Raw genomic sequence first — 26,570 nt, 5'->3', positions numbered from 1 at the left:
GAAGTTTGCTGGAGCTTTTAATTAGGAGGCCCAGCCCTTCTGAAACAGGATGAGCAAGCTGGATGTGAAAAAAAAAAAGGCATTAAAAATTGAGAGGAACACATATTTTGAGGAGCTGGGTTTGGGTGGTGTTTACTCTGCAAGGAAGAAGTCTTTGTTCTCAAGCCATCACAGCCGAGTCTGCCGCCAGCCTGATTTAAAAGGCTGATCCCAAGAGGCAAGGGAGCCTCCTGGGACTCCAGCCTTGGAGATACTCCAAGAGATAGGGCTCTGTGGGTCCACAGCTTCTCTGTGGGCCTCAGCAAGCAGAAACAGCTCAAGTGGTGCAGTCCCCCAGTGACCATTGCCACTGTCACAGCACGGAAGGGGTTTTGTCAGTGGGCAAAGGAGAGAGGCTGATCATAGATTCATAGAATGGTTTAGGTTGGAAGGGACCTTAAAGATCAACTGGTTCCAACCCCCCTGGCATGGACAGGGACACCTTCCACTAGACCACACTGCTGAAAGCCCCATCCAGCCTGGCCTTGAACACCTCCATGAAGGGGGCATCCACAACCTCCCTGGGCAACCTGTTCCAGTGTCTCACCACCCTCATTGTGAAGAATTTCTTTCCAATACCCAGTGATGATGGACACTCATTTGGGTCCACATCTGGGAGCCAGGTCAGGGGCATGGCCACCACAGCAGGGTGATTGTCCTCTGGCCCACTTGAACCAGCATCAGCTCCTGCAGGGAAGATGTGATAAGCTCCCTTGTGGTTTTCTTCTCTGCCCAGAGGAAAATTTGCCTCCTCTGCTCAGCACTTTGAGATGTCCTGCGGGGTGCAGCACCCCACAGGAGCTGCTGTGCCTGTCTTCATCAGGAGTGTGGCTGCCAGACAGCAGCAGTCAGAGCCTTAGACATCAAATGGCTTCTCCATCAGAATCCTTCCAAGTTCCAGTTTACATTCAGGAAAGCCACCCTAGCCCAGCAGCCCCAGTAGCAGAAGATGGATTTCAGGGGGTAGGGATGTCCTGCACAAAGCCTTTCAGCTGGCTATGCTCACTGGGCTCTGGCACATTCCCACCATGTTTCCCTTCCATTGGACCAGTATCTGTTCCCCTGCCTGGTGATGTATCTGGTGGTCTGCTGCTTCTCCTAGGGCTGTTCAAGGCCTTGTCCAACCTGGCCTTGAACACATCCTGGGAGCGGTCAGCCACAACCTCCCTGGCAACCTGTCCCAGTGTCTCCCCACCCTCACTGTCAAGAATTTCTTCCTAATCTCCAGCCTCAAAGTCCCCTCTTCCAGCTCAAAGCCATCACCCCTCATCCTATTACTGCAAACCCTTGTAAGAAGTCCCTCCCTAGCTCTCCTGTAGCCCCCCCCTTCAGATACTGGAAGGCTCCTTTAAGGTCTCCCCAGAGCCTTCTCCTCTCCAGGCTGAACAGTCTCAACCCTCTCAGCCTGCCCCCAGCAGGGAGGTGCTCCAGCCCTCCGATCATCAAGTCCTTTACTGCCTGCAGTCTCCAGGAGTCACAGCTCAAGGCCATCACCCCTCACCCTATCACATCAAGCCCTCGTAAAAAGTCCCTCCCCGGCTTTGCCGTAGCCCCCTTCAGGCACTGGAAGGTGAGGAGGTTCAATAACATGCTCCCCCAAGCCCCAGATTCTGGGGAGGAACTGGCTATGGGAGGGATGCCACCTGGCCACAGCCACCTCTGTAAGACCCATGTGTTCAGCTAGCGTTTCCCAACCTAATGATCAGCTCATGAGCTCAGCCTGTTGCCTCAACAAGTGTTAGCTCTTGAAACAACTGAAACTGGGTGTTCTTTGAAAGTGACAAAACCTGCTCACAGGAGAGACCACTCCCCAGAGCACAGGGTCCCCCTAGGCCCCCAGACATCCAGTCTGAGCACAGCAAACCACCAAGCACAACTGAACCTCTCCACAGCCTCAGGAGCAGCAGTGCCAGCTGTTAAAAGTTCTCTCTGGAGCAAGAGAGGAGGAGGAACATGAGAGTATGGTGATGAAACTGGGGCTCCTGAAGAAACCCTTCCCAGACAGCACAGGAGCCACACCACCAGCTCTGAAGCTCAATTCCTACCTCTCCTGCTCCAGCAAGAAGCAGTTCTTGCCTCCTCTGTGCCCCACCTGGGGTCATGGTGATAAGTGGATGGTGGTCTCACTCCTGACCACACTGATAATGAGCCTGGATCTCAGCAAGGGAGGACTGAGACAGTACTGCAGTGGCATGGGAATCACAGCATGGTAGGGGCTGGAAGGGACCTCTGGAGATCATAGAGTCCAAGGGGGGTGACCTAGAGAAGGTCACATGAGGACACATCCAGGTGGGTTTGGAATGTGTCCACCACCTCTCTGGGCAGCCCATTCCAGTACTCCAGCATCCTTAAGTAAAGAAGTTCCTCCTCATGTTTAGATGGAACTTCTTATGTTCAAGTTTGTGCCCATGAGCTCTTGCCCTGTCCTGGGCACCACTGAACAAAGCCTGGTCCCATCCTCCTGACACCCACCCTTGCAGTATTGCTCAGCATGGATGAGATCTCTCCTCAGCCTGCTCTGCTCCAGACTAAAAAGACCTCACTCCCTCAGTCTTCCCTCATCAGAGATATGCTCCAGTCCCCTCAGCATCTTTGTAGTCCTGATGAATGTCCCCTGAGATGGCCAAAAAGGTCCTGTGTAGATTCTGCCTGTCATTGCACACAGGCACACGTGTGTGAATAGCAAGGTCCTGAGCTTCCCCTAGTAGGACCATCTTCTGCCAGCAAGGACCACCTCCTGCCAACAAGGAGCATCTCCAGCTGAGGAGTAAGCCCTGCTCCAGCTGCACCATGCTGATGCCCAAACCTGTACCTGATGCCTCTGACTCCCCTCCTGTACCAGGCAATCACATCCCCTCTGTTGCCCCCACTGGTGAGCTCACCAATCACTGCCCTCTCCCCACCACAACCCTGGCACAGCTCTGCCCAGGCTGTGTTGTACCTTTGCCTAGTGCCCAGGTAAAGATGTGTGGGGCCAAGCCCCGTGGTATGCCCAGGCCCATCACAAAAGGGCAAGATGAAGGCCTCTATAGCAGCTTCATTCCAAGGAGCACAGTGCCAGGGTGTGGGGTACCCCACACGGGGCTCTGCTCCTCACCCACAACTGCTCTGGGGACCTGCAGAGGGAGGACATTGTTTGTGTCCTCTCCCTCCATCTCGGGGAACCTCTTCCTGCTGCAGACGTCAGGCAGGAGCAAAGCTGGAGGAAAACAACCCAGGAGCCAGCGTGGAGCTGCGGAGGAGAGCCTCGGGCTGCACAAAAGGGGCCTTGTTCCCCCCAGGAGGCGGTCAGGCAGCACGACCCCTCCCTGACTGGTGATGGAAAACCCAGCTCTGAGCTCTCCTTTGCCACCTCTCGCCACCTTCAGCCTCCCCCTTGGGTACAAAACGTTTTCAGGCAAAAGAAACCTGAAGTTTAACACGTCCCCACCGAGCAGCACCGAGGCTCAGCTCCTGGCGCCTTTGCACTGGGAGTGGGCGAAGGTCCCAGTCGCCCCCAGTGCCTGGCGGGGATGCAGCCGGCTTGCTGGGGCCACCAGCTCCTAGTTATACAGTAACCTGTTGCTCCGGGTCCCAGCTCCACCTCTCGCTGCCTCCACATCCCTCCCCTCCTCTCTCCTCTGCCAAGAAACCTCTGTCACCTGCTCTCAGACAACCGGGGCGAGCGGCACCGGGACGAAAGGGCAGAGGGAAGCGGGTGGCACAGAGACCCCCAGGTTGGGGTGCTGGGTGGGCTCTGCCTCGCTCTCTCCTCCGTGGTCGGAGCTTGTTGGGGGGGAGCAGCAAAGCACCGAGCAGGCAGCTGGGCTGCTGGAGAATGGCAGCAGGACTGAACTAGGTGAAACTTGGAGAGGACACAGGGGAGCCCGGGGAACTGCAGGAGACCTTCTCAGCAGCGGTAAGTCCCTCCTTGCCAACCTAAAGGTTCGCATCCCCCCTTCCCCTCCCCACCCTCCTCTGCCCAACCTTTATCCACTTCCAAAGCCTGGTTGTTTCCTCTGCAGAGGGAGCTTGCTGGGGAGGGGGCAGAGGCTGGGCTCATGCCCAGCACTGGGCTTTGTCTTACTGCCTTTAAAAAGTCGGTGGGGAAAAAAGGGCATTTTTCCCAGCGCTGCGTTTTCGGGGTGTAGCTCCCCCGTCTTGCGCTTCCTCGCCGGAGCCAGTTCCAGTAGGTGGCACTTTCTTGGCAGCAAAATGTCCGTCTGGCACGGAAAGGGGATGGGTTTCGGTTTTTCAACCCCCCTGCTCCTAATGAAGTTGGGAGTTTTGAGAGGCTGGTTGTTTGCAGACCCCGGGTTTTCCTCGGTCTGCGATGCGTCCGGAGTGAATCGGGGGTGCTTTGGCTGTTCACCAGCCGGGCACCTCGGTGAGGAGCTGCTTTTGGTGGGTAGAGTTCTTTAGGTGAGCTCTCCCTGCCCGTCACCTCGGCAAGATCCATCATCGCCCCATTTCAAACAGCGGGGAGCCTCACCTGAAGCTGCCCTGGTCCTTCACACTGCCTCCCCGTGAGCTTACCTCCACGTCAAGGAGTTGGAGCGCAGCTCTCCTCTCCCCTTTCACTTATTTGCCTGGAAAATGCCAGTGCAAACTCCAGCGAGGCCAAGGCTCAGGGACAAAAGACCTGCCTGACGTTATTTTTAAATACTGGAAATAACTGTCAGACAACAGGGCAGTAAATGACGGTGATTGCCCTGCCGTAATTAGGGCAACGGGGAGTTAACACTGGCGGGGCTGGGCTGCTCTCAAGCCAGGGCTGTAGCGGAGATCGTCTGTCGGTGCTTGATCATCCGAGAGCTCCAGCGCTGGGCTGGTTTTGGTGGGGTCTGCGCCGAAAAAGGACTTTTTTGGAGTTCAAGAACTGACACCGAGAGGTTCAGCCCAGCAGGGGTGAACGCAGGGTCTCACCCTGGGTTCCCGGCGCCGTTCAGTCAAGTCCTTGACACTCAGCAAGGGCAGGCAGCAGTGTGGACCGAGCAGCCCTTTAAAACGGGACTGTGGAGAGGAGCCTGGGGTCCACTGTTGGAACCTTTCTGTGAGCGGCAAAGATCACTGCTTGGGTCAAAAGCAAGGTTAAACTTGTGTTGGGGTAACACAAACAGTTCGCTCCTGCTGTGGTTGGACCTGGTTTGGACCTGGTTTGGACCTGCTGCTGAAGCATTAGGAAGCTAAGCTGCCTGAGGACCTGGTGCCTCTTGGCTGGATCCCAGCTCTCCAGCACGTGCAGGTGGTCCTGTGTGGATCTGCTCGTACTCCACAGGGTAGGATGGGTTTGTCATATGATGACAGAGCTTAGAGGAACTGGGGGTGCTTTGGGGGAACCTGAGAAGAAGTTGAGTGCTGGCACCACTGAGCTGGATGTGGGTGAAGTCCCAGGAAGGCAGCAGCTGTGAGGGCACAGCACGAAGGGAGCACCTTGGCTTGGGGTGATGAAGCAGTTTGCCAAGACAAGCTTTCAGTCTGTGGCTTTCTGTTCTTCTGCCAGTCCCCACCCATTCTGAGGGCAGGCAAAGACACCAAGACAGAGGTGAGCAGCCTGGATGCTGTGTGACACGAGGAGGAAATGACTTTTGGGCCACAGCCTCTGTATCACAGGATCATCATAGAATCCTCAACTGGCTTGGGTTGGAAGGGACCTTAAAGATCATTTAGTTACAACCCCCCTGCCATGGGCAGGGACACCTTCCATTAGAGCAGGTTGCTCAAGACCCCATTCCACCTGGCCTTGAACACTTCCAGGGAGGGGACAGACAGATTCTCTCCTTCAGTGCCCACTGAAGGCTGTGTGGCTGCAGACATCTCACCATCAGAGTGACAAACCCTGCCTCTGAGCCTGCTGAAATAGCTCCTGCAGATGGCTGCTCCTAGGGCTCTGTCTGCCCAACTCCCAGGCAGATGGATGCAGGCACCTGTACAGACCAGCTTGCCCAGTTGGGTGGCAGCTCACTTGTGTGGTGCATGGTGAAGACACTGTCTGAGGGAACAGCAGCAGCAGGAACCATTTTGTTGGGCTGTCCCGATTGGGGCTGCCTGCCCAGCTTCAGCCAAGGGCAGGATGAGCCAGGGAGGAGTTGTGTAGCAGAAACCCAGGCCAGCTTGCTCTGCTCTGGGTGTCCAGGGAAGGAGACCCTGCTGGGGGACAGCCTTGGGGCCAAATCTACCAGATGTTTGTTGGCTTCTGACCCTTTGAGGAGGTGGCTGGAAACCAAATTGTTTATCATAGAGCCATGGGATCGCTCAGGCTGGAAGGGAAAGAGATTCAGAAGAGACCCTGATGGCCTAAAGGACTCAGGAGGTTTCAGTCCTTGTGAGAGACAAAGAAAGGAGTGACATGGAGAATATTTGCATTGGGCTGCATGGGCTTGAGAAACATCACAGAAAGGTTGGGGTGCAGAGACTGAGTGGCTGGGGAGGCTGGCAGCATTATTCCCAGAGGGCTGGATCCTGGGGTGCTGCTTTGGAGCTGTGTCTCCATCATGCTTGCTGCTTGCTTCCTCCTTTCCATGCAGTGGTGACCTTCAAAGGTCTGGGTCAGGGCAGGTTTGTGGTGGTGACGAAGACTCAGCTGTTTTCTGCCCCTGTGGAGCTAAGTCTGGCCTCATGTACCAGCAGTCAGCAGTCCTGGGCAGCTGTTAGCACGCAGCCTTTAGCCTCTGAGTTTGATGTGAGGGGCAATAAAACAATCACCCTTTAAAAGTACTCAAGCCTTAAGAGCCTTCCTTAGTGGCCCTCAAGCACAAGTGCCAGGGAAAGTCATCAGATTTCCTGGAGTGACAGTGGTGGTTTCCTCACGGAGGTGAAGCTTTATCAGCAGCAGGGTGTCTACCTGGAAGAGCACCAGGCAGATTTACCAGCACTTGACTGCCAGCACAACCTCCTGCACCACCCTGTTTTGGTCAGGGTTTGGCAGATGCCCAGAAAAAATGCTTGCCTGCCTGCCCAGGAGGTGCTCAAACCTCTCACTCCAAGGGAGTGGAAGGATGATACCTTCTGAAACCCTCCCTGCTCATCCAGCTGTGTTAGAAAAGAGTCTGCACCATCAGAAAGGGTGCCAGGCACTAGCACAACACCTGAGTGATGGAGGAGATGAGAACAAAGGAGGACCCAGGAGGCCTGAGATCACAGTTTGCTTCCTAGATCCCCACCTGCCCACAAGATCCTGAAGTTTGTCATCTGTCAGGGTTACAGCAGAGAGGAGCATGAAGGATTTTCATGTAGTGGGGAGCTGTGAACAGCCACTTGCAGCAGGTTTGGAATGGCAAGTTCAGGGAAGAGCTGTTGTGTTGTCACCCACCCCCACAACATTTAGGTCCCCTGCAGCAAATCACTGTCAAGAGGGATCCCAGAGCAAGCTGATCCCACACACTGGTGTCATTGCATTGCTCCCACAGGAACAAAGCCATCAAGGTCATCCCAGAGATGTGGTTGAGGCCCCATCCCTGGAGACATTCAAGGTCAAACTTGAGCAAGCTGATCTAGCTGGAGATGTCCAGGCTCACTGCAGAGGGGTTGGACAAGATGACCTTTGAGGGTCCCTTCCAACCTGCTGCATTCTCTGATTCCAGAAGAGCTTGTCCCTCCCCAAGGCAAGGAGAGCCTGGGGATGGTGCCACCTGCAAACTTGACATGCACAGTGCTGGGGGGATAACCAAAAAAGCCCTGGTGGTTTCATTTCCTGGTAGTCCAGGAAAATCAGGAGGAATTGCAATGCAGAAGGGAGGGAAGGGTGTGTAGCTGAGAGCTGGACCGGTTTGAAGCTCTTCCCCGTCCCCAGCAGAGCCCAGCCCCAAATGCTCCCAAGGGCATGACTGCAATGTGCTCACTGACGCTGGGCTTCTGCAGAAGACGACCAAAAGCTTCCCAGCCCATGGGAAGGCAAAGCCAAAAGTGGGGAATCACAGGCTCTGCCTGCTTAGCTGCCCTGGAACAGCCACTGAAGTGGCCAGACAAGCTACCTGGGCCCTGATGTGGTTTGAAGCACCAAGTGAAGCCCGGAGGTGACTGTTCCTGCAGGCATGCTGCAGTCAGGGCGACCCTCACGTCTGCACAAGGCCAGAGGCTGCTGGCAGAGGCTGGGCTGCTCCCGGCAGCCTGCTCAGGATGCTCCAAGCCCTTCCATCCACCACTGCCTACAGAGGAGGGTCACAAACCAACCCTGCTCACAAGCATCTCCTTATGCTGCTGAGATGGGCAAACATGTCTCATGTGCCAGAAACCCTCACCTCATGTGTCAGGGGCACATTCCCACATCCAGACCACAACTGGGTCTTGACCTGCTGAAGCTTTAGCCCACCTATTCCACTCTCCTTTCCCACTCCCTAGTACCCTATTACAGCTTTTCTCAGGCATTCAAGCTGGAATGGAGGAGATGAGCACCAAGATCCAGGGCAGAAGGGGACAGCAGATGACATTTTGCAGCAGTTCTGGCTGTCATGATGAACAAGTGTGGCACAAATGAGCCCTCATGGCTCACAAACTCCAACCCACCCTTGTCCTAGACCTCCAACTCTCTCAGCCTGTCCTCAAGACAGATGTGCTCCAACCCTCTGATCACCTTTATGGCCTCCTGTGGACTCGTGGACACAAAGCCCTCCAAGGCAGGCTTGAGGCTTTCAGCAGCAACTCTGTGGAGGGCAGGGCAGGACTCTTTTTTGTCTTTGATGGCTGGTGGAGTAGTAACCCTCCACATTTGCTGCTCTGGGAGTAGAATCATTAAGGTTGGGAAAGACCTCTGAGATCATCAAGTTCAACCTTCAAATGTGTGGTACTTGGGGTACCAAGCCCCAAAAGCTTTCCATACTTTGAGTTTGTTTGAATTTTGTGCTTCCTACTTTCTTTCTTTTTTTTTCTCCTTCCCCCCTCTCTCTGTTTTTATCCCCTCTCTCTTATCAGTCTCAACCTGTCCAGATTTATATCCTACAAAGGTAAAGTGCAGACCATATGCATGGCAATAAACCAAAGTTCAGACTCCCAACAGCGCTGCTCGCTGCCACTGCTGGGACTGAGATTAAGATCAAGCAAACAGGCAGACTCCAGGCCAACACCACCCTCCCCAGACTGCTCACACACAACTTCCCCCTCACTGGAGATGACCAAAAGTGGGGAACAACCTGGGAGCAGAGACAGTTCTAACCTCTTCACAGGTTGGAGGTGTTGCTTGCCAACAGGCCTACAGCTACCCAAAGCTGTGGGCTCCTCCAGACTCCCTCACCAGCAAATAGAATAGGAAGAGAATAGAGAGAGAGAGAAGAGAAGAGAAGAGAAGAGAAGAGAAGAGAAGAGAAGAGAAGAGAAGAGAAGAGAAGAGGAAAGAGAAGAGAAGAGGAAGAGAGAGAAGAGAAGAGGAAGAGAGAAGAGGAAGAGAAGAGGAAGAGAAGAGAGAAGAGAAGAGAAGAAAGAGAAGAGAAAGAGAAGAGAAAGAGAAAGAAAGAGAAGAGAAAGAGAAGAGAAAGAGAAGAGAAAGAAGAAAGAGAAGAGAAAGAAGAAGAGAAAAAGAGAAGAGAAAGAGAAAGAGGAAAAGAGAAGAGAAAGAGAAGAGAGAAGAGAAAGAGAAGAGAAAGAGAAGAGAAAGAGAAGAGAAGAGAAGAGAAGTCGAAGGAGAATTGACCAGGTTGGAAGAGACCTTTGAGGTCATTGTGTCATAACCCATCACCCAACACCATCTAATCAACTAAACCATGGCACCAAGCACCCCATCAAGTCTCCAAAGCAAACCCCAAACCTTGACCCTCCTCAGTGGAAGCTGCCTGTTCTAGTCCGGTGCTCACGCTTCACTGTCCCCAGCAGGACTTCTCTGGGTCCCTCCTTGTCCTGCCATTGCTGGCAGGAGATGGTGGGCACTAAGGAGGGTGCTGATGGGTGCTAGCCTTTGGTCCAGGTGTTGCTCACAGGTGGTCACTGAGGGTTGGGGCTGAGCCCAGAACTGTGACTTATTGAATCAAAGGATCACAGACTGGTTTGGGTAGGAAAGGACCTCAGACCTCAAAGATCATTGAGATTCAGCCCCCTGCCATAGGCAGGGACACCCTCCTTCTGAGACCAGATTGCTCAAGGCCCCATTCAGCCTGGCTTTGAGCACTTCCAGGCTTGGAGCCTCTGCAGCTCCCCTGGGAAACCTGTTCCAGGGTCCTCAGCACCCCTCATGGCCAAGATTTTTTCCCTCATGTCTAACCTAAATCTAGCTTCTCCCCAGTTTGAAGCCATAACCCTTTGTCTTGTCACTCCACACCTTGGCACAATGTCCCTCCCCAGCTCTCCCTGTAGCCCTTTTCAGCTACTGTAAGGCTGCTCAGAGCTCTCCCTGGAGCCTTCTCCAGGCTGAACAACTCCCAGCTCTCTCAGCCTGCCTTCATGGGAGACTGCTCTGTCCTCTGATCACCTTCATGGCCTCCTCTGGACTTGTGGGACACAAAGGCTTTCAAGCCAGGTTTGAGGCTCTCAGTGGTAACTGCACGGAGGAAAGGCAGGACTCTGCCTGGGCTGTAGAGAAACCCAGAGGTGTCCATCTGCTGAGTCCTGAGCCACCCCTTTCATCAGAACATTCACTTAGTGAAAACACCAGGGAGAGGAGGAGAGGCCAAAGGTAATTGCACCCACGACACCCCCATAATAAATCACAGGCTGGAACCTGCTCTCTTTCCTGACACTGCTGCTTCTTAATTATAGCTGTGTTCATCTGAGGAGCCCAAGCAGGAGAACCTGGCTTGCTGCAGAAGGGAGCACTAATTAAAAACCTCCCTGCTCCCTGGGGAAGACACTTCTGCTTTCCCCAGGGAAGAAGTGAAAGGGACCATCTCTGGCCATCCCTGACTCCCACACAGCAGGGCAGCTTGATGTGTTTGCAGAGCCTGATGCTCTTGGGGCCAGCTTCTAGGTCAAGATCTGGGACTTTGGGCCAGGTTACAGGCTTGGAAGAGGGGTTCAAGAAACTTGGGGGACATGGGACCTGGGGGACTTGGTGTAGTGGCCAATGGTGGTCTTAGGTGGATGGTGGACTCAATGACCTTAGAGGTCTTTTCCAATGCAAACAATTCAGTGATTCTATGATAAGAGTGGCTGGAGAGCTGCTCAGCAGAGAAGGCTGCGGGGATATTGGCTGATGGATGCTTGAAGATGAGCCAGTAGTGTGCTCAGGTGGCCAAGAAGGCCAATGGCATCCTAGCTTGGATCAGGAAGTGTGGCCAGCAGGGCTAGGGATGTGATTGTCCCCCTTTACTCAGCACTGGTCAGCCCACACCCTCAAGTACTTGGTTCAGTTTCGGGGTCCCTTCACTCCAAGGAAGGACATTGAGGGGGCTGGGGGCAGGTCCAGAGAAGGGCAACAAAGCTGGGGGAAGGGTCTGGGAGAACAGGGCTGGGGAGGAGCAGCCTGGGCTTGTTGAGCCCTGGAGCAAAGGAGGCTGAGGGGAGACCTTCTGGCTCTCTGCAACTCCCTGAAAGAAGGCTGGAGCCAGGTGGGAGTTGGGTCTGTTCTCCAAAATGATGGGATGAGGGGAAACAGCCCCCAGGGGAGGTCTAGGTTGGACATGAGGAACAATTTATTTCCCCAGAAGACTTGTTCCCCAGACCCTTCATCAGCTTCACTGCAGCCCTGGTGCATCTCAGCTGGTTGGGCTGTTCCTGGTGCTCCTCAGTCCTGCCCTACCTGCTGGCAAGAGATTTGTGTGGTCCTACTGCTGAGCTGGCTGTCATGAGCTAACCAAGTCCTCTCTTAGCTTGTGCTGTCAGGGGCCAGGATGTTGAAAACAAGAGGACCTGAGTGGCAGTCACTCATGGTGCTGGAGCAGAGTGTGGCCTCTGAAAAGCTGCATTTGGGCAGCTATGTGCCCCTTGTCCTGGCAAGGAGAGATGATCTTGGACTCAGCATCCCCCACTGTGCTTCAGGGGAAATACCAGGGGGCTGCTGAGGGTGTGGACAGCCCAGATCTCTCCCCCCCAGCCTTCTCCTCTGCTTCAGATCATTCCTCTAACCTTTGACCGTCAGCTCACAAGTTTCTTGGCAGGCAGGGAGCAGAAAGCAGCAGTGTCTCTGGGCTTGTGCCAGGTGTGGAGCAGATGTTCTGGGGACCTGTCTGGTCTAGTTTGCATGTGACTGTAGATTGTTTCTTCCAGACACCCTCAGCCCTCACTTCCTAGGCTGTGACCGAACCTGCAGGATAATTTACTTCCACCGAGCAGTCACTGGGACTGAGCTTCCCCTCACCCCTTCCACCCTCTTCTGGCTCACAGGAGCCAGAGGCAGCTGCCTGGCCATGAGGTCCATCACCTCTCCAGCATCAGCCATGCTCAGGTGGCAGGCTGGGAGCACACATGGCTGTAGCACATAGAACCATGGAATTGTTGAGGTTGGAAGAGACCTTTGAGATCATCAAGTCCAACCACCTGCCTAGAGCTCACGACCCACCATGCTGCTAAAACAGTGCCACTAAACCATGCCCCTCAGCACCCACACTCAGGGGAAGCCCAGAGGATGTCAGGGCATGGAAGATCATCAAGTCCAACCCCTCCTGCCAGAGCAGGGCCAGAGAATCCAGCACAGGGCACACAGGAATGCATCTAGATGGGGCTTGGAAGTCTCCAGGGAAGGAGACTCCACAACCTCTCTGGGCAGCCTGCTCCAGTGCTCTGTGACCCTCACAGTGAAGAAGTTCCTCCTCATGTTGAAGGTGGAACCTCCTGTGCTGGAGTTTTCTATCCATTGCCCCTTGTCCAATCCCAGGGTGCAGCTGAGCAGAGCCTGTCCCCCTCCCTCCTGACCCCCAGCCCTCAGCTATTTATAGACATTTATTAAATCCCCCTGTCACTCTTTTCCTTCTCCAGTCTAAACAGCCCCAGGGCTCTCAGCCTCTCCTCACAGGGGCAGTGCTCCAGTCCTTTCATCATCCTCACAGCCCTCCATTTGGGACTCTCTCCAGTAGATCCCTGTCCCTCCTGAACTGGGGAGCCCAAAACTGGATGCAGTATTCCAGGAGAGGACAAGAACAGGACAGGCACAGGAGCTCTGCACTTTCCCAGCCTGCAGCAGTGGGGATGGAAGAGCTCCCAGGACCCTTTTTCATCCCTGAATGTGTCCACCTGCCTTTGGCCAAGCTATGTAAACTTCTTCCATCCCTGAAGGGCCTGTGGCAAGATGCTCCACAGCTCAGCTCCACATCCTGTGCTCAACCACCTCCTTTTGTCTGTGCCACACTTGCCAGCTGCCAGTTCCATGGGATGCCCCCAGCCCTGTTAGCAGCAAACAGCTGTTTCCACTCCCCTGTCTCCATGCCACAGGCAGTATCACAGATCTCCAGGAGAGCAGCACCTCCCTCTGTCCCTCTTCCAAGCTGAAGAGTTGGAAGATTTGTGACTGAAAATCACACAGATGAGGGCTCTCCCATCTTCATTTTTAAGGCTGGAGCAGTAGGAAGAGGATGATTGCATGGGGGAGAGGATTGCTCAGGCAGCTGACAGCCTGACCACACCTAGGGTGTTACCAGCTCATGCTGGCTGGGACCAGCAATGGTGCATTGACTTTCAATTCATCCTGTTGAACCTGCTCCTGCTTCATTCTGACTGAGCTGCAGCTTTTCTGGCTTTTTGGGTTGTTTTCCCAGCACTGCACCAGGGGAGGTTTAGGTTGGACATGGGGAACAATTTCTTTGCTGCTAGAGTGGTCAGGCACTGGCACAGGCTGCCCAGGGAGGTGGTGGAGTCCCCATCCCTGCAGGTGTTGAAGAGATGTGTGGTCATGGCACCAGGGGACATGGTTTCATGGTGATGGTGGTCTGAGGTTGAGGGTGGGACTGGATGATCTTAGAGGTCTTTTCCAACCCAACCAATTCTATGATTCTATGAAATCCCTGTGCCAACCCCCTGTGGGCATGTGGGAGCAGCTGGTGCAACCTTTCCTCTTTAAGACATTGCAGGAAACTCTTCTCTTCCCTTCCAGCCCTGTGACCACTCCTAGCAGCTACCAGCAGCTACCAGGCTGCACTCAGCCTCTCACCCAGGCACCAATTGTGCTTCTTCCTCCTTGCCCTTGCAGGAGATGAATTTTTTTGGTGGCAAGACTGTTAAAACATTCCTGCACCATAAGATTAGGAGCTGCCACTTCCATTCCTGTGATAAACCCAGCCCCACACATCCTTCTATTCTCAAGGAAACAAAGGGCAAAGGGAACATAGTCTTGGGGTGGTTTGGAACCATCTCTCATGGGATTGTTCTGGTTTCTGTGTTCATGCTGCAGAAGCCCTCCTGCTGACCTCATCCACAGGGCTTGGGAGCTTCATCAAAACCCAACCATTAGAAACCAACCCAGCCTGGAGCAGGGGTTACCTTCAGACATGGAAGGGGAAGCTCCACAGTTGGCAGCGGTGCTGGCTTGAGCCATTCCCAGCTGGTCACACTCTTGGGATGCTCCTGGGCTGCAGGTCAGGTTGTGAGGCTGATTTGGCTGGAAAGTAAGCCACAGAGTCAAACAAATGGATGTGGGGGGAATGGGGTTCAAGCCCCATCAGTTCCTGCCCTGGGTTGGAATGTTGAGATGAGATGGTGGCCAGGGAGAGCAGGAGGGTGTGAAGTGCTCCTGGAAGCCAGACTGCAATTTGCCATGGCACAGTGGAGGTTGATCAGGGAGAATCAGGACCAATCACTCACCTTTAGCCCAGCTTTCAGAGTGAAAACCAAGCAAGAGTTTAAAAAAAGCAGGAGAGGGGAACCAGCGGAAGATTGCTGGATCTAACAGAACTTCTATCCCAAGAGGGTTGTCAAGGCCTGGCCCAGGCTGCCCAGGGCAGTGGTGGAATCCCCATCCCTGGAGGGGTTTCAAAGCCCTGGAGATGTGGTTTAGTGGTGACCTGACAATGCTGGGCTGAGGGTTAGACTCCATGATCTTAAAGGTTTATCCCAGCCTAAATCACACAATGATAGAATCCTTTTGCTTGGAAAAGGCCTCTAAGGTCACAGAGCTCAACCCTCAGCCCAACACCACCATGGCCACTAAAGCCATGCCCTGAAGTGCCATGTCTGCTTTCTTTGAACATCTCCAGGAACCACCATCCCTGACTTCTCTGGCTCCACCACCTCCCTGGGCAGCCTGTTCCAATGCCTGACCACTCAGGGAAGAAATTGTTCCTCATATCTAACACAACCTCCTCTGGAGCAACTTGAAGTAGTTTCCTCCCATCTGATCACCTGCAACTAGGGAGAAGAGACCAACCCCCACCTCACTACAACCTCCTTTCAGGGAGCTGTAGAGAGATGGAAGATCTCCCCTCAGCCTCCTTTTCTCCAGGCTGAACAATCCCATTTCCCCCAGCTGCTCCTCATCAGCATTGTCCTTCTCTGGACTCACTCTGGCACCTCAATATCCTTCTTGGAATGAGGAACTCAGCAGCAGCCCTCAAACAAGACCTCACTCACCCTCTGTGCTCAGGAAGCTTGGGAGATGCGGCTGTCAGCTGTCCCAAAGCAAAGATGCTTGGTCAGAGCCTCAGGTGCATTCTGAGGGGCTGAAATACACCCTGTAAGGAGCAGCCCCATTCCCTGCCACACCAAAAGCTGGCTTGAACCCTGCCAGGTCTGCCCACCAGGTCACTGAGCTGGTTAATCTGGTGGCTGCTTGTTTTCCTGCAGTGACTTGGCTGCCATGTGCCAAGTTTGAGCTCAAGGGAATTGTTAGCAATGGCCAAAAATACCCAGCCAGGAAATGAGTGGGAAGGACAAAATGGGGTGGGAAGAGATGGCAACAAGTGTGGCTGGAAAAACCTCAACTATCACATCTGAGTTTCAAGGGATGAATCTCCTCCCTCAAATCTGCCCCACCCTGCTGAGCCCTACAGCAGGAAACACAGGAGATGGTTCTTGCACTGGCTTCCCCAAGCCCCAGCTGCTGTGGGCAGACCTTTGGGAAGGGAGCAGGAGAGGGAGCCAGGCTGCAGCCCTCCCCCTTTCATTGAGGAAAGCTCCTGTGGTGTGACCTTCCTACTCAGGGAGGTAAGGGTTTCCTGGTTCAGATGGACCAACTATCTTCTGCTGCATCTCACTGCAACCTCAGAGACTTCAAGATGACCATGCTGGAGAGAAACTGAAGTGTCCTGCTGCATGCTTGAATTTCTGCCAGGCAAGTGAATCAGCGTTCCAGGGAGTGACCAAAAATGCCCTTCCTGTAGGAGGAGTTGATGGAAAGTTCCCATTGATCTCCACACCTCTGCCTTGCTCATGAACCAGACAACAAGGGAAGAGTCGATTGACAAACAAGACTCCTTCAGCCCCCAGGGAGGGCTGGGGAGGGAGCAGCTGTACCACCCCACCCCCTTCCACTGTGAGGCTGATGGAGCCCTGGAGCTGCCCAGAGAGGCTGTGGAGTCTCCTTCTCTGGAGTCTTTCAAGACCCAGCTGGACCTGTTCCTGTGTGACCTGTCCTAGGTGATCCTGTTTGGGCAGGGGGGTTGGCCTTAATGATCTCTGGAGGTCCCTTCCAACCCCTAACACTCTCTGACTCTGTGGCCTTTCACAGTATCATAGGATCACAGAACTGTTGAGCTTGGAAGGGACCTTTGAGATCACCTAGTCCAACCACTCCCCAGGAGCCCACAGTCCCACCCCTGCTTGTCAGCCACTACCACTAAACCATGTCCCTCAGCATCACATCCATGTGGCTTTTAAACAGCTCCAGAGATGAGGACTCCACCACCTCCCTGGCCAGCCTGTTCAAGTGCCTGAGAACCCCTCTGGAAAGAATGTTGTCTTAATGTCCAACCTGAACCTCCCTTGGCACAACTTGAAGCCATCTCCTCTTGTCCTGTCACTTGCTGCATGCAAGACACCAGCCCCCACTTGGCTCTAACCTCCTTTCAGCTCCTTGTAGAGGGCAATGAGGTCTTCCCTCCTCAGCCCCCCACTTCTGAAGACTAAACAACCCCAGTTCCCTCAGCCCCTCTCTCACAGGACTTGTGTTCAAGGCCCTTCCTTGAAGCATTTCAGCCCTGTTTGGGCTGGCACTAGCCAGGCAGGTGATGCTCAGATTTAAGGATCATGGTTCTCCTGGGGCTAAAGGTCTTTGCCAGGAGGTAACGTGGAAAATTAATCAGCCTGCCAAATGTGCCTGCTGGGCTTTTCAGTCTGCTGTGAAAGCAGGACCAAAGCAAGAATGCTGAGGTTAGCTGGTGGGGATTGCAGAGTGCTGATGGCAGCTGGGGTCACAGAGGACTTGCAGATGAAAGCAGCCATGTAATAAACAATTATTGCACTTGAGTGATTAGCTCGAAGAAGTGGAGATAGCAAAGGCCAATCTCTCACCTACCTGCATGGCCAGAGCTGGCAAAACCCAACTGATCCCCAGTAGGGACTACCAAGGCCCACCAGGGACTGTTAGTGTGTTGTCAGGGTAGATGTGGCAGGTGGTGGTTGGACCAGGTGATTTAAAGCTTCTGAAGAAGCAGTTTGCACTGAATCCCTGAATCCCAGCATGGCAGGGTTGGGAGGGACCTCTGGAGATCATCCAGTCCAAGCCCCCTGCTAAAGCAGGGTACCCACAGCAGCTTGCCCAGCAGCACAATGCCCAGGGGGGACTGGAAGGTCTCCAGAGCAGCAGACTCCACAATCTCTCTGGGCAGCCTGCTGCAGAGCTCCAGCACCCTCACACTGAGGGAGCTTCTGCTCCTGCTTTGCTGTGAGCTACTTGGCATAAACACCTCAGCACCCACCCAGCACAGGCCTGGCAGCCCTGAGCAAATCAGCTTTTTGTTCTTAAGTCCACAAAGGTGAACTTTGCTGAGGCTTAACATCCCTGTGTGAAGACAACAGCAGGAGCCTTTACAGCTTCTCCATCCCCATCCTGCCTCCCCGGTGCCAGCCTTCAGCTCAGTGCCTGGAAAAGCCATAAGAGAAATGAGAGACACACAGTGAAGGGCACATGAGGACCAGCAGCTCTGGGAGTCAGCAGCTCAGAGCCAGGAGCACACTGCCAGCTACACCCAGAGCTTTAGGGTCCTGCCTGAACCAAGTCCATGTCCTCCTTCAGAAGGCAGGACAGGACAGTGCCTCGGGCTGTTACCCATCCTGCTCTGGAACATGACACAGCCATGCAGAGTCATTCCCTGTTTTTCCTGGCCTGATGATCTAGTCCTGATTTCTACACAGAGAAAATACTAAGGATCCCTTTCAGCAGCAGAGCCACAGTGTTGGATCCTTCCCCTTCTTCTAAGAATCACAGCTGCCAGCCCCTTGCTGCTGGTCATCCAGAGCCCAGCACCAGGCTAGGACAAAGGGATCAGGGCTGAGGTGGGGACTGAATAAGGATGCAGAGCAGAGGAACCTTCAGCATGACACCTACCAGCACATTTCTTCAGCAAACTTTTTGGGTATGAGTCCTGCCAGCACCAGCACATGAGCCTGGAGCCCTAGACAGTCCCACAGCCAGCACCAGCTTCCCACAGCTCCTTCCTCCTCCACAACTCCTTCCTCCCCCACAGCCCCATCCTCTCCACAGCCTCACCATGCCCCTCAGCACCATGCCTCTCAGCCTTTGGAACACCTCCAGGGATGGAGATTCAACCACCTCCCTGGGCAGCCTGTTCCAGTGTTGGAGAACCCCTTCTGCACCAGACAGGACCTTGCTCTGTAAATGCCCAGGGAAATGCACAAATAGCCACAATCTCCAAGAGCTTGGGGAGAAAAAAAGCCCTGGGAGGTGACTCCCTTTCCCCTCTGAAAGATGTCCCTGTGCTGAGTCACAGCTCCTGAATTCACACTTTTCCTCTCTGTTGGAGGAATCCCACAGAAGCTGGGTGGAGGAAAAGCACAGAGCAGGTTGGGGCTTGTTGTGTGCCTGCTAAGCCTATCTCCTGCCAGGGCACCGAGCTGAGAGCTGTTATTAGAAGGGCAATGAAGCTGGTGAAGGGTCTGGAGAACAGGTCTGGTGAGAGGCAGCTGAGGGACCTGGGGGTGTTGAGCCTGGGCTAAAGGAGGCTGAGGGGAGACCCTCTGGCTCTCTGCAGCTCCCTGCAAGGAGGCTGCAGCCAGGTGGGGGTCAGTGTCTTCTCCCAAGAGACAAATGACAGAACAAGAGGAAACTCAAGCTGCCCCAGGGGAGGTTTAAGGTTGGAAATGAGGAGAAAATTCTTTCCTGAGAGAGTGGTCAGGCACTGGTCCAGGCTGCCCAGGCAGGGAGTGGAGTCCCCATGCCTGGAGGTGTTTCAAAGCTGTTTGGGTGAGGAGCTTAGGGACACGGTCTGAGAGCTGTGAACCAGGGGGATGTCAGGTTATGACTGGACTCGGTGGTCTTGAGGTCTTTTTCAGCCTGGGGGTTGTATGAGTTGCCTGCAGGGCTGTGTGGAAGCCATCAAGGCTTAGTGGAAGCTGTCAGGGCTTAGTGGAAGCCGTCGGGGCTGTGTGTAAGCCATCAGGGCTGTGTGTAAGCCATCGGGGCTGTGTGGAAGCCGTCAGGGCTTAGTGGAAGCCGTCGGGGCTGTGTGGGAGCCGTCGGGGCTGTGTGGGAGCCGTCGGGGCTGTGTGGAAGCCGTCGGGGCTGTGTAGAGCCGTCGGGGCTGTGTGGAAGCCGTCGGGGCTGTGTGGAAGCCGTCGGGGCTGTGTGGAAGCCGTCAGGGCTGTGTAGAGCCGTCGGGGCTGTGTAGAGCCGTCGGGGCTGTGTGGAAGCCGTAGGGGCTGTGTATAGCCGTCGGGGCTGTGCGGTGCCCCAGGGAGCACTGCGGCCGGCCCCAGCCGGCGGCTGAGCCTGTGGGTGTTCCCCTCATGGCGCTGGGAAGTCTGTCCAAACATCTTCCCAGGAAATACTTTTTAAGCACAAATGAGTTGTTTCTGAGGGGAAGGCACAGGCAACGACGTGGGTGTGCTCCTCTGCCCCCGCCACAAGCCTCAGCCTGCTGCTCTGCGGGACACAGGGCATTAGGAGCAGGGGCGGCTCCAGACGCGGCAGTTGAGGTCCCCCAGAGCTGGCAGAGGGGCGGCTGTGGGGCTGAGCTACCTCGGTGTGGAAGAGCTGCTGCTTGTCCTGTGGAGGCTGAGGTGCATTTGGTTCCTCTCTGCTCAGACCTGTCGGGCTGGGTTATATTTATCCAGGTGCTTATCTGCTGGAGAATCTCCACAATGTGAAGAATCCCACGTGCAGAGCAGGGAGTGTTTCTTCTGGGCACCTCCGAGGTTGGACCTGCTGCCTGGGACTCTGCTGTGCCATGGAACATGCCATGCACACCCTGAAACTACACAGGCAGTCACGTTCACCTCTTCCAGAGAGTCTTCCCAAAGCGCCCCGTGAACTCGAGCGGCTCCGGCACTGCAAAGAGCACTTGGAAAGGTGCCATGGGTGGAAGGAAAGGACAAGAGGGCTCAGTGCTTTCTAAACCTGGGGGCACTGTAAAGAATGGGCTAAGAATGGGGACTCAGAGGGTCAGCACACCGAGCAATACCAGCTGGATGTGCTCCTCTTCAAAGCAGGAGTCACCAACAAGAGGTTAAAACTGAGTCATGCAGTTCTGAGGTGGTCCCAGGGAACCACCATGATCTGCAAGGCCAGGCAAGGTTTGGAAACTTGAGTTCTAAGATGGGCCAAGATCCTTGCTTGCTTTTACAAAGCAGCAGCAGCAAGACCACTGAGAAGCTCATTTGTTTGGCTGCCAGGCTCTTTTTTATCCAGGTTTGGGCTTCTCCTGATGCTTGTCAAAGACGATTTTCTGTCTGATGCCTGTTCTTGGTGAAGGCTCTGCTAAGCAGACCTGACTTGCTGTTGGTGAGGTGTGACAGGCAGGTTCACAAAAGCAGCTAAAAGCAGGAGAAGGAGGGTTTCATCACTAGGAGGCTGGACCAGGGCACAGGAGACCCAGGTTAAGTTCTCAGATCTGTGATAGGCTCCCACCTCACAAGCATTTAGAGGCCTTGTGAGTTGTGGATGTCTCCTTCCCTGGAAGAGTTCAAGGTCAGGCTGGACAAGGCCTTGAGCAACCTGACCTAGTGGGAGGTGTCCCTACCCATAGCAGGGGGGTTGGAACTAGATGATCTTTAAGGTCCCTTCCAACCCAACCCATTCTCTGATGACCTAAACCAGCTCTTGTGAGTTTAGATCTCTTGGTGGCACCTGAGGAGTGCTCAGCACACAGCTCCCTGTGCCACACCAGCACCTGAGGACTGTTTTGTTGGTGGACTGAGGTTGCAGCCTCACTTGTCTGCCAGGTCCTTCAACACAACCACAGCAGGCAGAGCAGATGCTGGGAGTTGGGCAGGATGCTCCCAGGGGCTGTTTAGAGGTGGGCAGTGCAGGACACATATCAGGCTGCCTGTGCTCCCTTTGCTCTTGTGAGCACAAGCAGGCTGAGCTTTGTGGCCCAGTCTGTCAAACAGCTTTCTCCAGCATGACATTCCCTGGTGAGAACACCCAGGAGCCCTAACAGACTCTGCTTTGTTGTCCTGGGAAGTTGAAAAGATAACATCATGTGGTCTCCAGCTAATGTTTCTCACTGAGGCTTTATGTTACCTGCTGAGGCTTTTGCTAATCAGGCAGCTCTGCCTGACCCAAGCCGTTGGCACGGGCAACAAGCAGAGACAGCAGCACCCAAGCCATACCTGCCCCCTCCCACCCCAGGCAGGACCCTCAGGCAGTGTTTCCATCATGTCCATCTCACCAGTGCCCGAGCCCCATCATCTGTGTGGTGCAGAGACTTCCCTCACCAATATCCTCAAGCACTCAGGTGTGCTGCTGAATGAAGCCACTCCCAGCTGTGGGGTGACTTGCTGGGGCACAAGGGGAACCCCTTTGCATCCTGGCATCACACAGAATGATAGGGGTGGGAAGGCACCTCTGGAGATTGTCCAACCCCCCCTGCCACAGCAGGTTCACCCAGAGCAGGGGGCACAGGATGGCATCCAGGTGGGTTTGGAATGACTCCAGTAAATGTTCCTCAGGGTCCCCAGAGCCACCTCCAGCCTGGCTTTAAAAACCTCCAGGGATGAGGCTTCCACCACCTCCCTGGGCAACCTGTGCCAGTCTCTCACCACCCTCATGGGGAACAACTTCTTCCTAACATCCAATCTGAATCTCCCCATTTCTAGTTTTGCTCCATCCCCCCAGTGCTATCCCTCCCTGACACCCTCAAAAGTCCCTCCCCAGCTTTCTTGTAGGCCCCCTTAAGATGTTGGAAGGCCACAATAAGGTCAGATATCCTCACAGCCTCTGAGACCACCACACCTTCTCCAGCTTGCTCAACTTAATGAGTCTTAAAGGTACTCTTAGACCCATGATGAAAAATGCTCCCAGACACCAGATCTCAGAATGATTTTGGTTGGAGGAGACCTTTAAGGTCATCAAGTCCAGCTGTTAACCATCACTGCCAGGTCACCGCTAAACCATGTCCCCCAGCACCACATCTCTATGGCTTTGAAACCCTTCCAGGGATGGGGACTCCACCACTGCCCTGGACAGCCTGGGGCAGGCCTTGACAACCCTTTTGGGGAATAAATTGGGCCTTGTGTCCAACTTAAATGTCCCCTGGTGCAGCTTGAGGCACACTGGTGCAACAGATGCTGTTGTTATTAACAGTGATGGTAATGACAGACACCAGTGTTCCATATTCTGGGGGCTGGACCTTCCAACCCACAGCATTCTAGGATTTGATGGTTCTCACACTGCCCAATCTTTCCCAAAACACAGACTTTCCCCTAGTCTCTTTCTATTTGCTATAAGAACCAAAAATGTATGAGGCAGCAGGGCAGGGAGAAGCATCCAGAAAGGATTCTCAGGCACTGGAAGAGGCTGGCCAGAGGTGGTGGAGTCACCACCCCTAGAGGTGTTTAAAAGCTGCATGGAGGTAGTGCTGAGGGATGGGGTTTAGTGGCAGTGGCTGAGCAGCAGTGGTGGGATTGTGAGCTCCAGGAGAGGGGCTGGGCTTGATCTCCAAGGTCTCTCCCAACCTCAACAGTTGAGTGGTTCTGTGATTCCCAATAAAAACTGAAGCAGGACAATGGCAGTGAGCAGCTCACAGAGCACAGAGTGTTATTAATCTACTCCCTCCCTTTGAGCTTCTCCACCCTTGCAACAAGGCAGCTCCCTCTTCAAAGAGACTCCAACAAAGTCAAAACAATGCATGGCCCGCTTCCATTTGTGCTCAAAGGGCAGAAATGCAGGACAGAGACAGTGCCAGGCTGCTGTCATGACTCCGTGTGTCTCTGGGAGGAGATTTGACCTCCAAGGATAAGACCGTCCGGAATGTCAGGGAGTAAGATTTCCTTTGCTTTCCAGAACAATACAGCTTCAGCCACATCCCTGGCCCCAGCACTGATGTCTGCTGGCCCCAGCACTGATGTCTGCTGGCCCCCCCCTGAAGCCCTCTGTTTCAGCACATGAGACAGACTCATCAAATTGGTTGGGTTGGAAAAGACCTCTAAGATCATCCGGTCCAACCATCAACCCAATACCACCATGGCCACTAAACCCTGGCCACTGAACCATGTCCCAGAGTGCCATGGCCACACATTTCTTGAACACCTCCAGGGATGGGGACTCCACCACCTCCCTGGGCAGCCTGTTCCAATGCCTGACCACTCTTGCAGCACAGAAATTGTTCCTCATGTCCAACCTAAACCTGCCCTGGCACAATTTTAGGCCTGACCACTCTTGCAGGAGAGAATTCTATTCCTCATATCCAACCTAAACCTCCCTGGCACAATTTCAGGCCTGACCACTCTTGCAGGAGAGAATTCTTTTCCTCATGTCCAACCTAAACCTGCCCTGGCACAATTTCAGGCCATTTCCTCTTGTTCTGAAACTAAGGAGAAGAGACCTCACTCCAGCCTCCTTTCAGGGAGTTGCAGCCAGCACTGAGGCTCATTTGGTGGCTGGTCCTGCTTCCCCCAGCAAGTTGAGCAGCAACCTCTGCCTTTGGGTTCTGCTCCTCTGGCAGCCACGTAGGGTTTGATCAAATCAGTTCCTCTAAAAGCAGAAGCAGACCCCCAGACTATGTCATGGAGTCATAGCACTGTTGAGATTGGAGGAGCCCTTTGAGATCAACAAGCCCAACTGCTCTGCTGGAGCTCACAGTCCCACCGCTGCTGCTAAGCCATCACCACAAAACCACATCCCTCAGCACCACATCCATGCAGCTTTTAAACACCTCCCTGGCCAGCCTGTTCCAGTGCCTGAGAACCCTTTCTGTGAAGAAACCTTCCCTAACATCCAACTTAAACCTCCCCTGGGGCAACTTGAGGCTGTTTCCTCTTGTCCTGTCTCTTGTTGCTTGTGAGAAGAGACTGAACCCCACCTGGCTCCAGCCTCCGTTCAGGGGGTTGTAGAGGGTGATGAGGTCTCTGCTCAGCCTCCCCCTCTGAAGACTAAACAACCCCAGTTCCCTCAGCCACTCCTCATAAAGCTTCTGTTCAAGGCCCTTCACCAGCTTAGGTGCTCTTCTCTGGACCTGCTCCAGCAGACAGCATGTCTTTTGGACAAAGCTTATGAAGGAGGCACAGAATTTGGGGTGATCTTAGAGGCATTTCTCTTGTTTGATGGCTGGGGGCTGAAAACAAGCTCTGGACTCCCTGGAAGTCCAGAGAAGAAAGGAGAAAGAAGAAGAAGAGCCTTGAGTAACCTGGTCTAGTAGAAGGTGTCCCTGTCTGTGGCAGGGGGGTTGGAACTGGATGATCTTCAAGGTCCCTTCCCAACCCAACCCATTCTCTGACTCCATGGGCCAAGTTACCAGCTGGAGTAACCTGGATTTTAATCCATCCAGGACATGTCCCTGGGGCAACAAGTGAAAGGGAGTCAGGAAAATTACATTAAGAAGCAGAAACCTTCCCAGCTCTGATCACCAACCACGGGGCTAAAGCAATTGGGTGGTGTAAAGAGAGCAGAGCTGGGTTTACGGGAGCATGTTCCCTTCTGGAGGTTTCTTATGCTAATGCACCCAGAGATCTGGGAGATAGGAAGAGCTTGAGGAGGGTAAAAGGAAACCAGCAGAGAGTGATTAACAGAGGGAAAATTCAGAGGTAGCCAGGCTTGGGCATGGGGATGGATTCATTACACCCAAAGGGCTGGCAGAACACCAAGTCTCTATTCCAGCCCAAGTATGAATTTGTATCTGTGTGTGCATGCACTTCAGGATGGACCACGAGAGACAGGAAAAGAAGAATCTAAGCCACCAGCTCCAAAATGCTCTTCAAAGACATTTCTAGCAGTGGCTCAGAGCTGTGACATAAAGCAGGCTGGAAGCTTCCAAAAAAGGAGGACATTGAGAGGTGGAGCATGTCCAGAGAAGGGCAACCAAGCTGGGGAAGGGTCTGGAGAGCAGGGCTGGGGAGGAGCAGCTGAGGGAGCTGGGGGTGTTGAGCCTGGAGCAGAGGAGGCTGAGGGGAGAGCTTCTGGCTCTCTGCAGCTCCCTGCAAGGAGGCTGGAGCCAGGTGGGGGTTGGTCTCTTCTCCCAAAGTCCAAGTGACAGAACAAGAGGAAATGGCCTCAAGTTGTCCCAGGGGAGGTTAAAGTGGGACATGAGGAACAATTTCTTCCCAGAAAGTGTTCTCAGGCACTGGAACAGGCTGCCCAGGGAGGTGCTGGAGTCACTGGCCCTGAAGGGGTCCAAGATACCTGTGGCCATGGCACCTGGGACATGGCTTAGTGGCCATGGTTGGACTGGATGATCTTAGAAGGCTCTTCCAACCCAGTCAATTGTATGATTCCATGACTCTACAACACACCAGGGCTGGTGTGTAAGAAGAAGATGTGCTGCAATAGCACAAAGTCAGGGTGTGCCTGGGAGGCACAGGTGAAGGGGAAGAGGTGGAAACAGGCTTTGAAGAAGTGATGTGCCCTCCCAGCCCAGGTCAGAGCTATGAGAGGTATCTGAGCTCAGGGTGGCAAGAAAAGACCACCAAGCTCACCCACCTGCTCTCATCTGCCCCTGGTGCTGACCCCCAATCAGCAGTGGGATGGGCAGCACCACGTGGAGAAACCATCTGAGAATGTGTTTGCAGATCACTGACCCTGTCTGCTCTGCTTCTGCTGCAGGTGCCTGTCCTGGGAGGCGAGATGAGTCTCAAGGGATCCCTCAGCAGCAGCCCTGGCTCATCAAAGTAAGGCTCTCCATGGTGGGCTTCCACCACTTCATGGCTGGCACCTCTGCTCCTTCCAAGGGGATGCTCCTACTCATTCCACTAGCCCTCCAAGTCCCTGGTGTTTGATTCACTCTTCTTGGGCACCTCAGAAGCTGTAGCCATAGTCAGTGTCACTGCCTCACTCCTCACATGCTCTGTGGGCTGTGGCTTGGTAATGTCACATTAGGTACAGAGAGTAGAGAGACACCAGGAGCCTCTCCTCCATGGCTTGACAGCTACAGCAGCTCGTGGCAGCTTCTTGGTGGAGCCAGAGTCACCAGCTATCTCCCTCCTTCCTGCGCACTCCTGGGCTCTGGAGAGCTCTGTAGGAACACCATGAACCACTGCCTGCCCTCAGAGGACATGGTAACAGAGCAGAAAGCAGCCACTGGCCACCCATTGGCTCACTGCACCATGCAGGACAACCTAACCACAGCACCTGAAATCCTGAGGTCCTGCTTTGA

At 54.1% G+C, this 26,570-nt stretch overlaps 1 protein-coding gene across 1 annotated transcript in view; it reads left to right on the top strand.

Moving 5' to 3' along the window:
* The first annotated feature begins 3,660 nt into the window (after positions 1-3,660).
* The window catches only part of EPS8L2 (EPS8 signaling adaptor L2), a 69,605-nt gene continuing 46,695 nt past the window's right edge, over positions 3,661-26,570 (top strand). The window contains exons 1-2 of the mRNA XM_068148270.1: positions 3,661-3,937; positions 26,021-26,085. Of these exons, the coding sequence (XP_068004371.1) occupies positions 26,042-26,085 (44 nt within the window). The 5' untranslated portion in view covers positions 3,661-3,937; positions 26,021-26,041. The remainder of the gene's footprint in view (positions 3,938-26,020; positions 26,086-26,570) is intronic.

The sequence above is a fragment of the Melanerpes formicivorus genome, unplaced genomic scaffold (assembly GCF_026170545.1).
Source record: "Melanerpes formicivorus ecotype bairdi unplaced genomic scaffold, bMelFor1.0.p_v2 SCAF_16, whole genome shotgun sequence".
Lineage (NCBI taxonomy): Eukaryota > Metazoa > Chordata > Aves > Piciformes > Picidae > Melanerpes > Melanerpes formicivorus.
Note: the sequence above shows the minus strand (reverse complement) of the source record. Positions and strands in the feature narration are given on the sequence as shown.